Source organism: Danio rerio, chromosome 17 (assembly GCF_049306965.1).
Source record: "Danio rerio strain Tuebingen ecotype United States chromosome 17, GRCz12tu, whole genome shotgun sequence".
In the NCBI taxonomy this organism is placed as follows: Eukaryota; Metazoa; Chordata; class Actinopteri; order Cypriniformes; family Danionidae; genus Danio; species Danio rerio.
The window spans coordinates 24,352,448-24,375,496 of record NC_133192.1 but is presented as its reverse complement, the minus strand read 5'-3'; the positions used below and the strand labels follow the sequence as shown (position 1 = coordinate 24,375,496).

General features: G+C 34.7%; 1 protein-coding gene across 7 annotated transcripts in view; it reads right to left on the bottom strand.

Annotated features, from left to right (window-relative positions):
• The window catches only part of ltbp1 (latent transforming growth factor beta binding protein 1), a 161,940-nt gene that overhangs the window by 66,724 nt on the left and 72,167 nt on the right, over window positions 1–23,049 (bottom strand). For all 7 annotated transcript variants that reach the window (XM_017351811.4, XM_017351812.4, XM_017351813.4 and 4 more), the window contains 3 exons: window positions 13,328–13,531; window positions 11,663–11,922; window positions 8,546–8,648 (listed from right to left, as the gene is read on the bottom strand). In XM_017351811.4, the coding sequence (XP_017207300.2) occupies window positions 8,546–8,648; window positions 11,663–11,922; window positions 13,328–13,531 (567 nt within the window). The remainder of the gene's footprint in view (window positions 1–8,545; window positions 8,649–11,662; window positions 11,923–13,327; window positions 13,532–23,049) is intronic.

The window sequence follows — 23,049 nt, the reverse complement described above, 5'->3', positions numbered from 1 at the left end:
CCGTCATTGGGGGATAAGCAAATCGTACTAAATTATACGAATTAGATTGTACAAATTCATACGAATTAGCCAATAAATAAAAAAGTTACGAATTGCCGTGAGATTGTGTTGGTTATTTGCCAGCTGTTGTGCTGCCACCTATGGGGCATACTAGTCACTGCACTGTGGGAGAGTCAATATCAGTTGAACCTAATCAGCAAGAAGCATATCAGTGGGCAGAGACGCAGTTTTTAAACGCTCCTTTGGAAGACATTGACAAAACATTGTAAGTTGTTTGTTCTGATACATGTTTTGAAAGCAAGAATAAAAAATGTATCAAAATTCAAGCAAGTGTCCTGCATCTAAAAACATTACCTGCTGGGGACAGCGAAATCAGCAAGGAATTTGCTGTAACAATAAGTAATTAATACCCACTGTTACCCTTCCGCCAGTATAAACATACAATTATACTAAAATAATACAAAAACAAAATATTATGTATGAGTTCATGCAAGTAATAAATAAGTTAGAAACCCTTGCTTTTTTATTATTACTAGTTATTATTATTAAATATATGTAAATATTATTCATTTATTAAGTAAATTAAAGTTACAACAGGTTAACTCATTTTTAAGCAAATTAGCGAATCATTTTTTCTACATAAAGTTTGACATTGTACAATTATAAGATGCATTGTTTTTGAATTAACTAAAGGTATTGTTTTTATTCCTTTTGCTCACTAATGTTGGACTGCAATAAAACATGTATTCATTAACACTTATCATTGTTTTCTAATAATATTTATTATTATTTTATTAGTATATTTAGTATTATTACTAATTATTAATGAAGTGGAAGTGGAGTTCGTGAGGACAGTAGGGGGTGCTCAACATGTGGTCTGTGTGAGTCCTATTGCCCCATTAAACTGAAGGGGACGCTATACTGTCAGTGAGCATCTTCTTTCGGATGAGACGTTAAACTGAGGTCCTGACTCTCTTTAATGGTCATTAAAAATGCCATGGAACTTCTTGTAAAGAGCAGGGGTGAAACCCTAGTGTCCTGGCAAAGTTCCCTCCATTGGCCCTTATCTATTGTGGTCTCCCAATCATCCCCATCCACTGAATTGGCTCTATCACTGTCTTTCCACTCCACCTATAGCTGGTGTGTGGTGAGCGCACTGGCACTGTTGTCCTGTGGCTGTGGTCGCATCATCCAAGTGGATGCTGCACACTGGTGGTGGAGTGGGGGGACGCCCTCTCATGATTGTGAAGCGCTTTGTGTGTATGGTCATACATAATAAAAGTGCTGTATAAAAACAGATTACTAACTTATTTATTAATATTATATTATACAGTCTTTCTGAAATATTCTTAAATTAAATAAGCACTGTTCATTTTTAAAGCTCAATAAAAAAAAAAATATTGATCTCAAACTTGTAATTTCGAGAAGCGTATGTAATTTTGGCCCAGAGGCAGTGATAATAAATTAGTTATTATACTGATATTATATTGTAGTGACAATAACAAAGCCTACAATTAAGCACAAGCCTTAATCAATTCACACCAGAGATAAAATGGGGAACAAATGTGAACCTTTTAATATATCTAATCACATGTTGTGCAAGAACTCCCAGGATTCAGCGTGAATAGTGCTCTTTCTTGTTCTGCACTAAAACACAAACACATCTACAGATCGTTAATCACTATAAACAGCATCTCTTTAAACACACCATTGTCTCTGAGCTCATAATCATCAGATTAAAAAAAGCACACAAAAACACTGCACATAGCTCTGTAGTGACTGTTTCAAGGATTGTCTCAGGGAGGCCTTGCGACTGGGAAAGTGTAACGGGAACAGGGTTTACTTCCCTCTCATTCTCATGGGTAATGACTGTAATAAATTACATAAATAGAAGAAAGAGAGCAAGAGAGAGACAGACTGACTCATTTGGAAGAGAGCAGAAAGGCATTGGCACTTCCAGAGGTCATATTTTGAGCCTGCTTCAGAAATAAAAGGGGCTGAACTCCAGACTTGTTTACGTCTTCATTACCCCAACACTTGTGTTCAGTTACTGCCCTGCACTTCTATTTCTGTTCATTACCAGCTGATGTCCTGGGAAGTGCTGGCCTACAGCTGCTGCAAGCAGAGCTCAGAGACGGCGGTAATACCACAACTTCACACCTCTCAATGCCACACTGAATCGTAAAACCTCAAAATGAAGTAAACGAAGACTTAACCCTTGTGTGGTCTTAGAATTATATTTATTTAAAAAAATCACCCGTCTTCCCTAAACCTTTAAAATAAAGCAGCAACATTTAATTTTAATCCTTAAAATGTTTATCTATAAACGGCATTGCTCATCACAAACTGTAAACGTCCACCCTCTTCGATTGTTATCACTCGGTTGAATGGGCATTATCAGTGGTTATCAGCTGATAGATATGGGCCAGTAGGGGACTTATCTCAGAAGGCTGTTATCATCCATCCGCATGGTTAATCAGCCATAATAATAGAGAAGACTACAGATCCAGATTTGTTTTTACATTACTGTGACGGTTGGGTTTAGGATTTTGGTGGGCCTAGCTATTAATAAAATACAATTAATTGAAAAGTTATTAAATAAAATAAATAATTCTCTTTAACTTACGGCCGCAAGTATGTGATATATAGCTTATTTACCATGTGGATGGATGATAACAGCCTTCTGAGCCTACCAGTAGGTGCAGAAGGCCCCTACTGGCCCATATCTATTAGTTGATAACCACTGATAATGGCTATTTAATTGTGTGGTAACATTAGAATCAGCTGAAATGTCAAGGTTTTCCCACATTCGTGTAGAGTATTTCATCAATATTTATCAGTGGGCAGCACTAGTTTATTACAAATGTAAAGGTTTATGTTTTATTCTGCTAAAAGTATAGGTGTAAAATGTTTTTTTTTTGCTTGACAGTATTCCTAAAAGGTAAATCAGCAGGTTATTATTGTGTGTGTTTGGGTGTTTGTTGGAGTGTGCCTGTAGTTATGTGGTGAAAAAAGAATTTTAAATCTGGCGGGTAAAAATTAAACCCTAAGACAATTGTTGTACCCTATATTTGTACAACCTTCAGTGTAATATAAAAATTCTTAGTATTTTTCTAATGATTTAGTAAAAGTTGTCAAGTTGTTTGGTTGTGTGTATATATATGAGAAAAATGTCATGAGTAGCAGTGCGTTATGGCTGTATATCGGCACTGGTGGGAGACGTGCGCTGGGCGTGTGCCCTAGTGGCCCACCAGTGACAATATACAGCCATATCGCACTGCTACAACAGTTCAACAGCATAATCAAGTATAAAAAAGAAAATCCAACATGGAGAGTCTAAACATCCTTTTGTATGAGGAACTACTGTCTTCAGAAACCATTAGTAATTCACCAACGTCACTTTATAGCTAGTATTTGAATGATTCTCTAGCATAATGTCTAAAGTGATGACAAAACAGGTTATTTTGCTGACATTTTAAGATTATAAGGCTGGACTGCATGAAATGCCACCAGTCTAAAGACATTTCCCAGTAATTCTCTGTTGCAATCGAGATATCACAATAATTGACCCCGAAAAAGCCAAAGCAATGCAATCACTACCAGATTACTGTTGTGTTTGCGATAAGAAAAAACACTCAGGGTTACACAAAGAGCGGACAACACAAAATACATAAATTCCTGATGATATGCGAGTCCTATCTCACACTCATTACACCACAATTACTATGGTATAAATACAGCACAACAACATACAAAAGAGAGAGATCGACTTAGAATGTCACTTACTAATTTTATAATGGTTTGATGAGCTGTAGTTAGAAAATATGCCTTTTCTCCTCTAAAGGCTTATTATGCGGTCTCTGTTGCCATCTTGTGGATGGACGATGTCAACCATCTTTGCTCTGCTCAATGACAGGCAGATGGATGCTGACACACTTTATCTTAGAAATGATAAATATTTAAAATAGGCACAACTACGTTCTCGCCTAAAAAAGCCTCAAAAGTGCATTATGTAGTCCAACAGTTGTAATATTTGACAAATTGTAGTGAGTTTATTGATCTGCTGTCACTTTCTGTGGGCTGAGTAATACACATGGGTGAGGAGGCTGTAGGAGTCCTGTTATTACGGGAACATGGCACAGCTTTCAGTCAATCATTTTCAAGAAACAGGTAGTACAAAAACTGCGTATTTATATATATATTTTTTGTATTTTGCTAAAATGGTGCACAGGTCACCCCTACAGTAGAGTTAAATATATATTATTTTAAAGTGTGAGGTGAACAAAGCACACTTTTCTTTGTAAAAGAACAACATTTTTATTGCCATTTAAAGATTAAAACAAAGCTTACAAATTTCAGAGACTCATGAAGGTTTGTTATTGGTGACGTCCATACGGTTTAAATCAGCCATATGTCTGGGAATGCACAGAATGCAGGGGTGCCCATATATGGAAAGAGAATTTCAAAAACATCTACAGACATTCTCTGAAATGAAAGCGAGCAAGAGCGAGAGAGAAAATTGGAGTGGTCTGTTAACAGTTTTCCGTAGGGATTGACTTCAGCGAAGTGACTAAGCATGGAGGAATCATGAGTAAATGTGTATATGCATCATTACTAAAGAGTGGAGTGTGTGCCAGGTGAGTCAGCATGTCAGTAAGTTCAACACAGAGTGTGCGTAACCAGATACCTAACAGCTTTCTCTTTCCTTTGCCCACTCATTACGCACTTGCCTTTTCTCTGTGGAATGCATCCCTTCCCTCTCATTCTCAATATTAGGACCATGTGTCCGTTGAGTCACAGCCACATTGACATCAAATGGTTTTTTTAAATGAACCCCTCACACTTTCTTTCTGTTTTTAGTTAGAAATTAAGTCATGGCCTCTTGATGAATCACTTCTTTTCCCGCTCTTTTTAGGCCACACTACTGTGGAATAATGTGCACAATCATACTGCAAGTGTTCCACTTCAAATGAGGCCCAGACATATTAATGTTTACCAGTGTGTCTCGCTCTGAACACTAGTTTGTTTCAATCACCTTGGCCTTTCAAATCAGGAGACTCAAAGTGAAAATGTAAAACATATGTTTGGGTTTGTGAATGAGGGGAAGACGGATGTTTTTTTATTGAGAAGGAGTTAAAACAGAAGTTAAAATGAGAGAGAGAGAGAGAGAGAGAGAGAGAGAGAGAGAGAGAGAGAGAGAAATGAATGACTGTGAGGGTGATACAGGTGTTTGTGCTCATTAAAATGAGGCATATGATTGCCTACATGAAGGAGAGACAGGTGTCTTTGTTTCTAAAAAGTGAAGTAGATGAATGTCTTTGAGAGTGAGACAGATGGTTTGGAATGTGATGGTGAGAGGTATTCCAGGTGAAGTTGAGACATATTTTTGTTTGTGAAAGAAAGGCAGATGTTTGACTCTGAAAGTAACTTCTGGTTGAGCTTTTGTCCATAGATATCCATTAAAGCAGTGTCAAGAATACAACTTAACCAAAGAAATTTGTCGAACTAGTTTCTTAAAGCATTTTTTTTAGGTTGTTTGGGTATACGACACATTTATGAAAACTAAGCATGTATTAGGGTGAGACGGGTGTTTGTGATGTAGATCTTCCTCAATGTGTGAGTGAGCAAAGTTCTTTGTTGAAGAAAGCAAATCTGACATTTTTTCATGAGGGTGAGGATGTTTTAGTTTTACAAAAATAAGATGTTTGTCTTTGTGTGAGTGAGACAGGTATTTTATTTGCATAAGCAAGCTATATATTGTGCAGGTATGTTTATATCTGGTCACCTGTTTTTTTTTTTCACATCGTTAAATGAGCAGGTGTAAATTACCTCTGAAATGCATTAGAGATTGATATACAGTTGAAGTCAGAATTATTAGAATATTTTTATTTATTTTTTTATTTATTTTTTATCTGTGACAGAGCAAGGTCATTTTCACAGTATGTCTGATAATATTTTTTTCTTTTGGTGAAAGTCCTGTTTGTTTTATTTTGGCTAGAATTTAAATTTTAGAATAGAATAGAATTTTAAGGTCAAAATTATTAGCCCCTTTCAGCTATTTTTTATTCCCGATAGTCTACAGAACGAACCATCGATATACAATGATTTGCCTAATTACCCTAAACTGCCTATAATGTACATAGGCTTATACAGTAATTCAGGGGGGTTAATAATTCAGAATTCAACTGTATATACTGTATATCTGATGGCTTTAACTACTTCAGGAGGTGGTCCGGGGCACATTCCAGACAAAACTGGACAGGTCTAAATGCCTCTGGCTGTTAAACCAAAATATGAAAAATGTTCTTCTTAAGGATCTGAAAAAATAAACATGTGAGAGAGCCCTTTTCATGGGCTATATGCCCATCAGATAAAACATTGCAAATGCATTAAGTGACAGGATTCATTTCATTTACTTTTTTAATTTTATTATTGACCATGAAAATGATAACATTAGAATGTTAAATTAATATCAAAGGGCAGCATTAAGATTGATCCCCAGATCGAAATTTATTCCCAAAAACCCTTTAAGTTTTCAATGATGCCATGCATGAAATAGATGTGTCATTTAGCATGTAATGCCAGTAATCGAGGAGTCTGTCCTAGCCTACATATGAACTTATTTGTATGCCAGATAAGATTTACAGCTTAAGTAATAATAAGAATAAAATAAATAAATGCATGTATCTAACGCTTTACTCAACGTAACCCAGAAGTAGTTAAATTTTCATATCCTGTAGTGCGTTTGAAGATCAGCTTTATATCCATTTAGGGGAGACACATTCATGTTGCCAAATGTAAAAGGAGTCATTACGGTGCCCAGGTGTAAACAGGCCCTGTGTGACATTGAGATAGATTTGTTTTTTGAAGAAGCAAGGCAGATGTTTTTCTATGTAAAAAAGAAACATAAGTTTGTAATTTGAAAGTGAGCACGATGTTTGTCTGAGAATGAGGGTTTTTGCTTTTGGAACTCATAGCTTGTTAGTGACACTCGTAGCTTGTTAATCAGGGTTGTAAGTGCTTAACCTAAGCTGGATTGTTTTTGCTCTGCATGTAAATACATTAACTTTTGAAGTTTTTAAGCAAACACATTTTAAGGGCACCTATTTTAACCCTTTTTTTTTAAAGATTTAAGATGAGCCTTTTGTGTCTCCAGAATGTGTCTGTAAAGTTTAAACTTAAAACAACCATCAGATTATTTATTATACCTTTCAGAATATTGGAATTTACTGCTCTGAACACAATGTAGCTGTTTTTGTGGCCTGTGCCTTTAATGCTAGTTCTCCCTGCCAACCATTTCCACACGCCTATCGGACTGTGCCTCAATCTCCGCCTTGGATGCGACAGATAAATAGCACATTGACAGACATGAAGAAAGCAGATCTCATGTATCATTTGTGGGAAATACTACAGGAAGAACTTTCCTAATGATTATTTGATGTATTTGTTGTTAATTCAAGCCTTTCTGCAATGAGTCACAATGTCATTACAAAGTTCATGCACAAAACTCATTCCTAATTACATTTAATGATTGATGATCACAGATCGTTTAATCCTAGTTGCTTTGCAAATGTCCTGTCTTGTTGATATGATTATATGCAATACTACAGAGACATGTTTATACACAGCTGTCAATCAAACTGGTGGGCGGGGAAACCTCACTCCTACGTCACGTTGTGGTGGGCCTCAAAATGGGAGGGATTTGGATCCTATTTTAACGTCAGGAAAGTTAAAAGAGACTTATTGTCTTTATATCACCCCAAAATGAGTGTGGGTGCACTATACCTACACACAGTTCTGTCCAAACAGCTTCCAAATGATGACTTTCATCATAGGTGCCCTTTGACTTACAATTACAAAAACCCTTAAAAGAAAACAGCACTGTCCCACTTGATATTAAGTGTACTTACTTATCATGTACTTGCATCAAAATATAAATACAATTTACTTAATGTGTTCCTAATATTTTGCAGAACTTCGATGGTGCTACTGAGGTGGGGTATGAGTAACATTAGGAACACTTTTGGTGGTATGGGTTGGTTTTAGTGTGGGTTAAGGTGTAAAGGATGTTCAATGACGTAATAACAAATGTGATAACAGCAGTTAATTACAGATGTACTGTACTTATCTACGGGTGTTTAATCAAGTATGAGTTGAATGTAAAAGCATATATTTACACAATAAGCACATTTTTAATTTCAGCGTTAGTACATTTAAGATCACTGGAGATAAAGTGGGAGCCTTTTTAATGTTCAAGGTATAAGATGGAATGATTTTCACAGTGTAATTCTGATTACTCTTGTGCACTTTTAAAAAAGGCTAATATTTACTCAAACCTTTGAGTATTATTTAGAACAAATACTTCTACTCTAATTTTTGGCAAGTATTCATACTTTTACTTTAGTACAATTTTTCAGCTCTCTTTGCACTATTGTTGTTTTTGATAGTGAGACCAATGATGGTTCGCTTAAGTGAGACAGATGTCTTTGCATGTGACAGTGAGACAGGAGATTTTGTTCATGAGAGTGCATCAACAGCAGCTTACATGGTTTCTTGGGGCATTTTTGGCATTTGTGGAATCCCCATGATGTGCCCACCGTCCCACAACAGGCATCCTGTTTAGATAGTCCAGGCAGAGCTTTCCCACACTGCAAAATAAAACACAATCAAATGAAATGCAGGAAGCTAATGAATAAAATGAAGAAAGAGACAGAGATACTCATCTCGCCCATTCAAGCCACACATATATAATTCTGCTCACACACAGCTCTTGATCCTAGTTCTTTTTGATCAACACTCTTGATATCTCTCCCCGGACTGAATCTAATCAGCTGAACCAGGCCCGAACTGAACAACAATCTAAGAGACACAACTCAAACAACCTGATAACACTCTCCTCTCTGCTGACATGAAAAGACAAAGTCACAAATTAAGTGTAAATGGTTGCACAAATAGGCACAGCACTTTACAATGAGACAGAGAGAGAGAGTAAACAAACAAGACTGAGGTGCACTTGATGATAATAACTTGATAGACTATCAGCTATAGTAGTGGAATTCAATTGCATGTTCTTTTAAGCTGGAGGCAGATACTAAGTCAAAACTCTTTTGAGAATTATTCTGTTCCATTTAATCTGCGGTTCTCTATTCAAAAGACAGATGTTCCCTAGAGTGTCACAATGTTCTGGAGAGAGTCTCATCTCACTATTTATTTGGTCTTTTGCTCTACTTCTTGATCATCTAATGATAGCTGGAATTGAGTTAGTTTAAAAGACTTTAAAAGCAAGAGACAGAGAGAAATTGTGAAAGACTCACAGCAGTGGTGAGAGCAACAGAGACAGATATATTTTTATAGAATGTTTTGTTACAGAAGTAAACGTCAATAACACTAAAGCCCATTGACTTCATTTTTTGGACCAAATTACATAGGATATATATATTTTAATGAAACATAAAATATAAATATTAAAGACAAAACAGAAAACAGATGGAGAAACAGATGCAGATGAGTAAATGACAGAATTTTGTTGTAGTTTGAAAATGAGGCAAAGTTTTACTATATAATCAATCCTTTAAATTGACTTATAAGCATTTCTCATCTAGCCCACCTTCTTCTACTCACACTTTCTTGACAGGGATTTGAACAGATGTCTTCAGCATGGGAGGTGGATGTATTAAAAGGAACAATAAAAATCATAGCCTCTAGCACCAGTTGCTAGTATGCATAGGTTAACCAAGCACTCCTGACAGCTGATCTTCGTTATACTCACCCTTCTAAACCTCATTGCCATCCAGGTCATGGCACCAATATAAACCTTCTGATTTTGTTTCCACCACTCCAAGTGGCATTTGGAAGTAGAGCGAAAAGTCGAAATAAATTTTAAAATGTAATTGATCAAAGCTATGATTGTCATATACTTTACATCTCGTCAGGGTAGAGTATCACAAAAAGACCAAAGAGCATAGAAACAAAATGAAACTCAATAAATCCAAGATTTAACTGCTTTCACTAGTTCACTGTGCCTAATACACATGACTACAGAATCATTTCACATACGGGTTTATTTCAAACACAAAACTGAAGTTATGAGGTTTTGATTTTAGAATAAAACTACATTATTATGTGTGGTAATTTCTGTGGTAATTGCGATTATCTTGTAATTACTGACTGATTAAATCAAACTTAAAATGATATTTGCATAGCTCATCAGTGAACTCTGTTTAGTAAACGCTGTTCCATCTAAATGCACATGCTGGATGCACATCCACCCCTTTAACATCAATTGATATCGCACATTTTGAGGACAGGGAAGTAATATTTGCTCACATGCTTTAGCTAGCTCTCCTCCATCCCTCACCCCACTAAACATTTTTTCTATCCAGGTTGAATTACAAAGCCAATATGATTCCAATGGTTCTACTTCTACCACATAGAATGATGGTCTCCTGCAGCTTCTATCCTCCAGCAATCTTCACTAGTTTGCCTTTTGAGGCCAGGGGAGTAAGATCACTCTAACAAGTCATACTAATAGCTATCCTCTGTCGCTTTTTCTCTAACCCTCAGTCCAATCTGACCTATAGATTCATTGTAACATCATCGCTTGTCCTCACATTATTCTGAACAGGAATCAAATCAGCCTCCTCATCCTTGGCATGGTAATAAGTCTGTTAAAGAAACATGGTTTGAACTTTAAACCTAATATCAAACTCCTTGACTTTCACTTACTATAAAGCTAAATTTCCATGACATCATGTAAATGGACATCATGTAAAATGCTCTGCTGTTGTGCTTATGTACTGTATAAAAGTAAAACGTTAAAATAATATGTTAAACTAATAACTATATTAAATAGTTTTTGCTTGAATATTATTTTGTATGCCTTTAATAACGACAGTGACCACAATGGATAATTTACCTCTGATTTTGGAAAAAATTAAATTTAAAAAAAGCAGAGGTTCTCACTGTTAGTGTGGCTTAAAATGCTACCTCTTCCATATTTGATGGCTCAATAGCACTTTTTCAAACATTACATTTAGCTTTTCTGTCATTTACTGTTTAACACCCTGTTCTTTAAGTGTTCAATGTGAAGTCATATATATATTTACTAACATGGACAACCAATGAACAATACATTTATTACAGTACTTCTTTATGTATGTTAACAATAGTTAATAAAAATAAAGTAATTCATTGTTAGTTCATGTTAACTCGCAGAGCATTAACAAATGTTTTAGTTAATATGCATGTATTAATGCATGAATATAGATGTTATCAATGCATTCATAAATGTTGAACTCTGTTTACTATGATTAATAATAAATATGATTAATAAATGCTGTAAAAGTATTTTTTATAATTAAGTCATGTCAGTAAATACATTAACTATTGAAACCATATTGCAGAGTGTGACTGAAAAACTTTACAAACAAAAATCCCTTTTATTCCATTACTACGACAAAAATAAATTCAAATTTCCTGACTTTCAATGTCTGAAAAAAATCTTTTATCATTCAACGATTTTCCAGCAAGTCCATAACCTGTGTGAACCCTATAGACAGCATCAAGCTTCATTTGCTAGTAAGCCTGTTGAGGAGGGGGAGTGCGGTTTACTCGCATTGCTCTTACTAGCTGGTCTCTGTTACACTTATAAAAATCTTCTGACCTGCATTCCGGTAGTCTCCTGGAAGCAGCGTCCTAGTTGGCTCTTGGATGTGACAGGCTGGTATTGGAGGTATGTTTGCTGGTTGGGGTAAATGACACCACTGTGAGTGTGCCCATGCTGGATGCTCTGGCTGCTGCTGTGGTAGGTGAAGGAATGGCTGGACTGCGTGTTCTTCACTTGTCCATTACTGTCCACTGGAGACACCTGATGAATCTGGACCGAGGCTTCAGGAGGATGTTTCACATGGACATTCACCATACCTGTTGAAAAGTTATGCTTTAAGGACTGTTCAGTAAAGGTTCAGTACAGTAAAGGTTTAAAACAACATACTGCAAGTGGTAAAAATCAAGGCAAATGTGAACCATGTGCAAAGAAAGAACACAAGTTTATGATTTTATAAAAGCCCTTGCATTCATTTATCAGATATAAACTGTGTATTATTTGAGAGGTAAAGCTGTTTAATAAAAGTATAGTCATTTTACTCAAATCTACAGTAAATATACAGAAAAGACCAATTTTGTTCCACATTTTTGACATCACTCCATCCATTATTTTCAACCTTTATTTCTTAGCAAAAAACATTCATTTTGCTTTGGCTTTACAACAATTCTGTAAATGTCCATGAGTGGCCCAGCCAGAGCCCAGACCTAAATCCTATTGAACATCTCTGGAGAGATCTGAAAATGGCCGTCAGCCTTTCCATTCAACCTAATAGAGCTTGAGAGGTACTGCAAAGAGGAATGGGGGAAAATCCCATGGTGACAAGCTTGTGGCATCATATTCAAATGTAATTGTTGGCTGTTATTGCTGTGCAACGTGCATCAACAAAGTATTGAGCAAAGGCTGTGAATACTTGTGTACATGTGATTTTTCAGGTCTTTCATTTTTAATAAATTTCAAAAAATCTTTTTTCACATTGTCATTATGGGGTATTGTGTTTAGAATTTTGATGAATAAATGGATTTAATTTTCCCAGAGATGGGTTGCAGCTGGAAGGGCATCCGCTGCATAAAAATGTGGAGGATAAGTTGGCTGTTCATTTCGCTTTGGCGACCCCAGATTAATAAAACGACTAAGCCGACAAGAAAATGAATGAACGAACAATGGATTTAATGCATTTTGGAAGAGCTTTATTTCTCAGCTCTTGTGTGGGTTACTTTGAAGCTGCCTAAATAATAATGGGAGTAATAATAAAATATTTAAAATAACAAGAAACTTAACTCAGAACTTAATTTCTCTTCATCTGAAAACGAAATAAAATCACATGCTTTTTTTGGTTTTTTTTTAATAAAACTATACACTGTAAAACCCAATAAGTTATGTTAACTTAAATGAATTAGGTCAAAACAACAATAAAGCTACACATATGGTTTGGCATTGCTTCAAGCATTAAAGTTAAATCCATTTATAACTCATGCGATTAGAGTTCTGCTTAATATAATCATTTTATGAGATACCATACCTCTTTTTCACTGAGTCAAAATAACTTTTAAAAATATAAGTTAAATGATCTTTTTTTTTTAATGACTTTCACTGTTCTCTGTTTTACAGTGTAGATACAGTAAGTGATTTTGTATGTGCTTGTGTGTGTGTGTTAATGTAGAGTCATGTATTTCTAACACAAGCCAGAATTAAACATTAGTTAAATAAAATCCAATCCTTTACCTTGGTTTTGTCCAGTGCCATAAGTGAGGGGTAACGTGTGTGTTGAGTGGACATGTGTCTTCTGCCCATTTACAACAGTATGCTGCCCCTGGTGACCATTTGGACTCGCCATTTGGCAGAATTTTCCAGTAAAGTTTGGCGGGCACTGGCACTTATCCCGAGTGCTGCATTTTCCACCATTCATGCAGGGCAAATGGCAAACAACTAAAACACAAACACAAAGAGAGCAGAGTGTGAATAACCACAGAATAACATTTTCAGTGTTTGGTTTGTTCACGTTTACAAACGTTCACGACAAACATATACACAGATGAACCAACAATATTATCATCAAAGTTTGGTTTTGTTCTGTGTTTGAGCAAGTGTTTGCTTGTGGGCTGTTGTGTGTGTTTGTATATGTGCTTAAGCGCTTCACAGAAAATCTGTTTAAGAACTTTTGTTGTGAGGTGTAATGGGAGCTCTATGTGATGTATTTCCACTAAATCATGCCACTTTAGTGACAGACATCTTCAACTTTCTCTCTGCCCTGCTTCATTTTAGCCATTTTTCTTCAAAATCTCACTTGAGCTTTTATATCACATTGGGCTCAGTAATAATACTAGCAAAATGATGAATGGATTTAATTATCCCACAACTGAGGTAAATAAACCTTTTGGGGCTTGATATTTTACAGCAATATGTTTGTGTTGTGGTATAGGATATTAATTTGAACATTTAAATGAGGTTCACCTCATTCTCCTGTCATATAATTTAGAAATGCTCCCAAACCAAAAGCCACATAATATAATTACCCATCATGAACTCATCACTAATGCTCATTAAAACAGCAAGGGTGTCCTAACCACCACTCCCACACAGCACAACATGATGTCATTTCCTGTCAAACTGCATATACCTCCTGTGGTCAGAATGTGCCAGCAGATACTGTTATTTAATATTGAAGGGAAGACGGCAAATTAATATAAATTTCTACACTCAAAACACATATTTTGGAGCAACGCAGTGGCGCAGTAGGTAGTGCTGTCGCCTCACAGCAAGAAGGTCGCCGGTTCGAGCCTTGGCTGGGTCAGTTTGCCATTTCTGTGTGGAGTTAGAATGTTCTCTCTACATTTCATGGGTTTCCTCGGGGTGCTCTTGTTTCCCCCACAGTCTAAAGATGCAGTACAGGTGAATTGGGTAAGCTAAATTGTCCGTAGTGTATGAGTGTGAATGAGTATGTATGGTTGTTTCCCAGAGATGGGTTGCAGCTGGAAGGGCATCAAACATGTGCTGGATAATCTGGCGGTTCTCTCCACTGTGACGACCCCAGATTAATAAAGGGACTAAGCCGAAAAGAAAATGATTGAATGAGTGACACATTTTTTGAGATGTTGACAGTCATATACAGTTAAAGTCAGAATTATTACCCCCCCCCCACCCTGTATAGCTTAAAGTGGCTAATAATATTGACCTTAAAATTATTTTTAAAAAGTAAAAACTTCTTAAAACTTATTCTAGCCAAAATAAAACAAATAAGAGTTCTCCAGAAGAAAACATATAATCAGACATACTGTAAAACATTGCCTTTCTCTGTTAAACATCATTTGCGAAATATTTAATAAAGAAAAAATAAGACGCCATGTTGTGTTGCTAACCGCAATTCAAACAATTAGAAGAATAATTGTTAGTTGACATGGGTCGTCAGTGTTGTTGTTTATAAACGTGCCGCAACAAAGGTTACAGTATGTTTCCATTTCCCGCGATGAGAGCTCAACTTTCGTGTGGACCCAAGCAGTTGGATTATGGTGGTCTGCACACTTGAACAAAACATGTTTGTAAGGAACATTTTTCACCCAAGAGCTTTTTGAATCTGTTGAAATCTGATTTTGCCACTCGTCTTCTTTTAAAAAAGACGTGGCTCCAGTTGGTGTTGATTGTCCTGTCTCTATAGATTTGGTAAGTGTGTGAAGAGTGTTCTTTGTTTATGTTTATTCAGATGGCAAAGTTGGTTAGTAATGTCAGCAGTACTCTTTTAGTTTTTGAAGACAGTACCTTAGTCAACATGCTTTAGTTACTAAGTTTACAGTAAAATCACTACAATATCATGGACTAAAAATCCTCTATTTTCACACAGCTCTCAGATCTGCTGTAAATGCTGCTCTCCGAATCGCTGTTCATCTCCCCTGCATCTGTGCTTGTATTCGCCGGTGTTAAAATCAGCTGTAGTGCATGTAATGAAACTCCCCTTTTCATGCAAACCCTTCCCTCTTTTGCCACTCGACACTCCCACCTAAACAATGCTGGACACACCCACTTTACTGACTTTTTTCAAATAACAGGGGTGGGGGGGTTCATGGCCTTTTAACTGTCCTTAAGCCTAACAAAACAATAACACCATAGTTTTATTATATACATTTTCATATTTTATATATAAAGAATTATTTCATTCCTTTATACAAATCCTCAAATATCGACATTGGGAGTATTGTTATGCCTACTGTAACTAACTACCCAACCAGGCATAGCATCTCCCCTATACAGTAACTCATCCAACTCTCACAAACACAAATATAGACACATATATTTTCTCAGATTTATTGGCACATTTATATAAATATTTACATGCACTCTGACAAACCATGATTTATACACAACACACACATACACTTCCATTATTTCTGTTCTAGTGGGAAATCTACAGCTATTCCACAATGCCTACACACTCAACCTCAGGCAATATCTTGACATGCAATGTATCAACATTGAATCGCACACACACAAGCGCGTGCTTCCCATCCTGCCTAGCTAGTAAAGAGCTGACTGCATTGGACAAAAGGAAATGAAATGTGTCAGAAATGGTAAGACAACCGGCAGGAGAATGATGACAGACCACATGCTGACAGTCATTTACTTTCACTAACGTTTTGCATGCTTTATTTACTATTGAAGTAGCAATTAGATGTTGTTTACTGTCAGTTCTGGCTTTATATACAACAACGAGACAACTACAGAAGATTTCACACATAAGCAAGCACACAGACTCTCAGATGAGCTGACAAGTTATGTGTAATGAAATACATAGAGGGACAGTCTTGAAGAGCTGTTTTCATACTTCTTGAATATTTCTAGTGTAATATATACAATTGCGTCTATGCAGAGCTAGTGCTTCTTCCCATACTAATAAACTTCCGGTAAACAGTTAATGTAACTTTTCCCATTTTATATGGCTCCTTTTACAGCATCGATGTTGTAACGTAATTACAATACAAACAGTTAAATATACTTTGGCATTCATTTAGTTGCTCAAGCATGAAAGAGATAAAAAGCTGTTTACTTGCACAGGCCCATCAGAATCGGCAGGCTAGCACAGAAGCTCCGTTGAATATACTGGGGTAAAATAAATGTTCAGATTTTAAAGACATGGCGAGGAAAAATGTAATTTAAGGCAGTGCTTCTTGTACAAGTTGAGACCCACTTAAAATCGGATATCACTCAGCCAGTGGAGATCGGTAGTTTTTAAAGAAAACAGACCTTAAATGAACCAATTTTGCAATGGCATACAGTTCACCAGAAGCGCTTAACCCAGGTTACGGACTAATTCAAAGCCCTTTAGCGTTAATCGGCATATACCCTATTCCAACTATGTTACACAACACAACTAAATCTATGGTGCATACTTGATTAACCACATTTTTCTTTCATGACTTTTACAGTTTTTATGAAAATACTGTTAAAAAACTAAATGAACGAATAGCATTTTTAAGCTGACTCAACTTAAAGCGAGTCAACTACAGCACTTGCACTGCAAAAAATACTTCCCTAACTTAGATTTGTTGTATTTTTGTAGTCTAAATATCAAACCATTCCTAAACTAAAATAAAATAAATAATCTTCTTTTTCCTTTTGACATAATATTATTTATTTGCCTTCTCCATTGACATATTATTTTGCTCTTTTAACTGTCTGCTCTACCAAATGTTTGACCATATTTTTACTGTTTTAAATAATGACTGTTAAATTAATTTAATGACTGAAGAATGACTGTTTTAAAAAAAATGGTTTACACAGCATTGTTGGTTTTAAAAAAAAATAAAAAATCAAACAAACATAATCACGTTGCACTCCTACACTTCACTGTGGCTTTATTGTAAAAAAAGATAAACAAGAAAACATGTTAAATGAGAATCTGAAATATTTTATAGCATAATTCATAGAATAAAGATGATTTAGCATTCAAAAATTTACAATTTATTTCTTAAAAGAAGACAATATGTTTTTGTTGTTTAGAAAAAATGCTTATTGATTTAGGATTTTTTTTTTTTTTTTTTTTGACTAGAAACATGTAAGAAAGGCATTTTTAGAGTCTGGGTTAAAAGTTGAGTCAACTGAAAAAAGCTGTTCAGCATGCTGCCTTAAAATTTTAAGTTGAGTCAACGTTGTATTTTTACAGTAGATATTTTGATCACTCAAACTAATGAAATATGAAAAATTGCATTCGGTGAACTATTATTCACTGTCCCAAAAAGCAGATGTACTCCTAGCACATTAGTATTTCTTCTTCTCAGCTCTAAACAATGGTGGTTGCTTGTGGTAACAGTGAAGTAGAAATGACTTTCAGTTTTCACAGTTAAGCAAAACTATTGAGCATAACTATGGTTTGTTTAAAAAAAAAAATAGTATTGAATCGGATACAGATGCCAGATTTTTTTTTTTTTTTTTTTTTTTTGTGGTAAACAACTCTAAGAGCTGGTAGCCAAAACTCTTTTACTCTACCACTGATACTTTTTTCTTTAATATTTTTTTTTTCTGCTTGTTCGAACTACTTATATATATATATAGACAACATGAATAGTGTAGAACCCAGCATTTTTTACAGAGTATAATTTTAGAGACATTATTTTAATGTTAAACTGTTACTGTAGTACACAGACCTTTTGCATTCTTCAACAGCTACATTACACTCTGAATAAAAGGCAATACCCTAAAAAAGATAACACAGGCAGAATAACACCCAATAAAAGCATTTCAAAACTGCAATGTTGTTCACACACGTATGGACACAAAAGCAAGTCATTAGAGCTTTTATATAATTGTGATGTCATTAGTCCACCTAAAAAACCAATATTCAATCTAAAAAAATAGAAGCCAACCAATAGCAGCCAACCACAGCCTAACGCAGTAAGGTTTTCCTGTAAATCACAACACCTCTGCTAGTATAGACAGGTTCATTGGCAGCTCCATGGGGATGAATGTCAGAACACTCAACATTCGGGTGAGACATATAAACATGATGAAAATCCAGCTTCAGTTGGAGGGTCTGAACTACACCGAGGACATTCAGAAGTGCATTAATACATCCCCATCTCCAGTAAAATCATATTAAAGGAGCAAGCAGCTACAAATCGATCTGCTGTGATAATGCTTTAGTATTTCTGTGAGACATATTGATCTACTCGAGCCAAAACGTAGAGCAGATCAATATTTCACAGGTCTGTCTGTCTCTGGGGTTCCGGTAAAAGTAAATACCATAATACACTGACGTTTTGACAATACTTTGATATGACCAACATGATAGTATACGCTATATGCACACAGATTGGTGATTCATGATGAGAAGCATATATGTTTAGAAAATTTCATGTTTAACTTTATAAGTTATAACGAGCAATTGAAACAAGCTCTTTAAAAAAAAAATGGATTAAGTTTCAGTACAGTGTTATCATCAATGCACAGCAAAGCACTGAACAAAAAGAGAAAGATTTAGTGCATTTTTTAAAGTACCTTCTGTTCAAACAAGGCTACATTTTTAAAATAAAAAATATAATTGAGATATTTTTTACAGATTTTTTTTTATTTTTAAATTTATTATTTTTTTTTTTACAAATTTCACAACTCTGATATCAGTTTTCTAAACAGTCTCTATTTTTAACACAGGCTTTCCAGTGTTTAAAACTCTGCATGCTGTGTTCATTTCTTAAGCATTTCCAGGATCATTGGTTAATTATTGGTTATTTTCATTGGTTATTTTTATCATACAGAGACCACAAGAACATTACTTTAGATCACCAGGACATAAGATGCACATTTTTTTCAATAAGCAATGATTAACAATCATTAAATATTGCTGTTTAAAATGTATGATACAAGTTTCATTATTGTTTATACCCAAGGGAATAGTACAGACAGTGAAAACACTAAACAAAAATTGTATTCATTTAATCATAACATAGGTTTACATTTTTTAACCATATCATAAAATATTTTGACATGTATGACATATATATATTGTGTTATATTGTATATATATAATTCATATGTATTTTACAAATATATATATATATATATATATATATATATATATATATATATATATATATATATATATATATATATATATATATATATACTTGTAAAATACATATGAACTAGCACATCACATATGTAATTTGCATATATTTACATATATCAGATTTCTATTTGGCATCTGTATTTCCATCAATCAGGTGTTGTGGATTTGGCCACAGGTTCTCCTCTACATAACAGTGGGGTTTACATTTGTCAAGAATCTCAGAAAGAACCTTCTGTCAATGTGTATCGAGACCTGACATTGGTCTGCTGTGGTACTGTGGACTTTCTTAAATACAGTATTATCAAGTATGAAAACATTTTCTGTAAAAGTGGTACATGAAACAAAGAAAGCATAAATAGGGAATAAGGATAAATAAAAAATGAAATCTATAGATAATGTAATCCAGTTGGGACATCTTCTGTGGTAACTGATGTCATTTGATATATCCAGAAAATTTCATCATCTAAAAATGTAATTTTAGATCAGTTCCATCAGAACTGACACAAAAATTTAATATTACATTAGTTTCTATGCATCAGGAGTAATGCAACAGTTATTTATTAATTTGAGCGCTTGTAGCCGTGGATAGCTTACCTTAAAGTCTACAGAATACAGAAGAAATGTCGCTTGTATACTTTTGAATAAGGGAAAGGTGTAACAGTCAACATGGCAAATGAAGCCCCGCCCTTAGTACAGGAGCCAATCAGCGATACAAACATTTAGAAATGAAACTAAATAGACAGTCGTTGTTAAATTTTATTGGTTATTCGTAATATGGAATTCACTCATAAGCTTAGCAAGCAGTTTTGAAGAATTTGATGTTCCCCATTTAAACAGAATGCCAGGGCATACCAAAAAGCTTAGAATGACCAGGAGGCGACACTCAATAGAACGTTCCATTGCAACAGCAGCGCCCAGCAACAGTTGGGGCATTCCGCCATTTTGGAGTGAAAGCGATCGGCCGTCCGTTGGATCTTATTGCTGTCGTGAGGGCAGGCAATTTGCTTTGTTTTTTATTTATTTATTTAAAAAGCACATTAAAGCTGAGATACAACCTGACGGACGACAATACAACACTTACTATCACAATCATCAGCACTTTTACTCGATATTTTACATATTTATAATATGCTGTTGTTCTATTGGAGATTTCATTTCAATGGCCACCGCGTCATCTAGTGGCTGTTTTCTAAAACACACTAGAGTGTCGCCTCATGGTGATTCTATGCTCTTTGCTTGTGATGTTATTTAAATGAATACACATTTATTTTAAATGTAATGTTTGAGTTGCATTTTGAAATGGGATCAATTTGATTATGAAATTGTGATTTTAGTTTAATGAAGAAAGTATCTTTGACTTGTGTGTATGGTATACAAGCATTTGAAAAAAAATGAGTTAAGTGTTTTGCAAAAAAATGTGCAATTTTGGCAATGGTTGTGATATTTGTGTCTGAGTTTTGAAAATTGACACTAGGGTTCTAAAATTTGTGGCAAAATAATTGTAAAAAACTGTAAATATATTAATTTAATTTAAAAAAAACAGTTTTTTATGTATATGTTTTATTCTATTTTAAACAGCTATTTACTGCATTTTTGTGATTCAAGGCTGTTTTCTTTTTCCATCATTACAACAGTCGTTAGTGTTACATGATTCTTCAGAAGTTATTTTAATATGCTGATTAACTGCTTTGATAATTATTATCAGTGCTCAATCATTCATAATGATTTTTTGTTTATAATGAAGTGTTTCGAACCCTTGCTTCAGATTTTAGTTGAATTTGTGATTCATTTTACTTTTCATGATATTTTAACTAGCATAAATTTGTGATACATAATAAATTCCAAATATAATTAAATTACTTCTTATATTTCATGCTTTTACTATAATATTGTCCAAAAAATTATTGATTGTTTCAATAACAATGACTATATGCGATCGTATCATAGCTCATACATTATACTCAGGTACATACTGTTAAAACATAAATTTATAGTCAAGTCAAATCAAGCTTTATTGTTATTCCGCTACATGTGTGGAGTCTCACAGGACAACAGTGCTACATAAAGGAATCATAAATACAAACACAACACTGGACACAAGAGCTATTTTAAAAAACGTATGCGTAACTAACATATACTATATGATACTTAACCTCACATATGAGACAGGCTATACAAATATGGTTATATTTAATTATTGCAAATTTGTTTTGAAAAATTTCTGAAGTGGAATTACTGAATCTGATTATAGATCTCATCATTTATCATTCAAGTTGTTAATCTGTTGCTTAAGTTATCAGTGCGAGGTTGATTCAGAGTACCGAAGCTAAAATATTGGTATTGATCCAAACATAATGTGTGCGCGTCAATTCTCTTTGGCCTGCGATCTCTCCTCCCTGCTACTTCTGTATCAGAGCTGACAGAACGCTCTGTGTTCCTTATAAGGCTGCACACACTCCAGACGCTCACCTCATTCAGACAAACAGAGCAAAAGAGAGAGAGAGAATGACATCTTAGCACCAAGCAAAACCTCAGCTTATTCTGAGAAGATCTGTCTGAACACTTACTCCTCTGAGCTTTCCTGACCCTCTTATATGGAATACAATTTCAGCCACTCACCCTGCTGAGTGCTGATTACAAAACCCACTGGTGAAAACAAGCCCTAGCTCAATGCTACCCTTGTGTCCACAGAGTAATTGGATTTTAAAGTAAGCCTTATGTAACTATATGTGCAAAAAAATTGTCTATGGCTTTATTCTCAAAGTAAGGCACAGAGTATCCATCCACCAATATAGTGGCTTAGAGAGGACCAAGCACCTTGCTAGCTAGAGCTTAACAAATGTCTGGACTTAGAATGGATTTCACAAGTGTTTCCTAAACCTTTTCTGAACTTTCAGAAAAGAGTTAAGAGTCTCTTTAGTAAGTCATGGTCAAACATTCATTAATTAAACAAACTCAGATTGTTAATCATTACTATTTTGGTTGCACTTCATTAATAGTTGTATTGTTTCCTTTATTATATTATATTATATTATATTATATTATATTATATTATATTATATTATATTATATTATATTATATTATATTATATTATATTATATTATATTATATTATATAGGAACATATAATATATATAAGGGACTAAGCCGAAAAGAAAATGAATGAGTATTATATTAGCAACAACTTTTGAAATTTAATTTAATTTAATTTAATTTAATATCGGGGTACTTAAACACCATTATATTCATAAATTTAATGTAATACAATACAGATGCTAATTGTAATTGACTATAGAATTTTAACTTTACATCATCAACGAGTCAGTGTAAAAAAAAGTACAACCCAGGCTCATTCTGATTACGTACAATTATTTACAATACTAGAAAGAGCAAA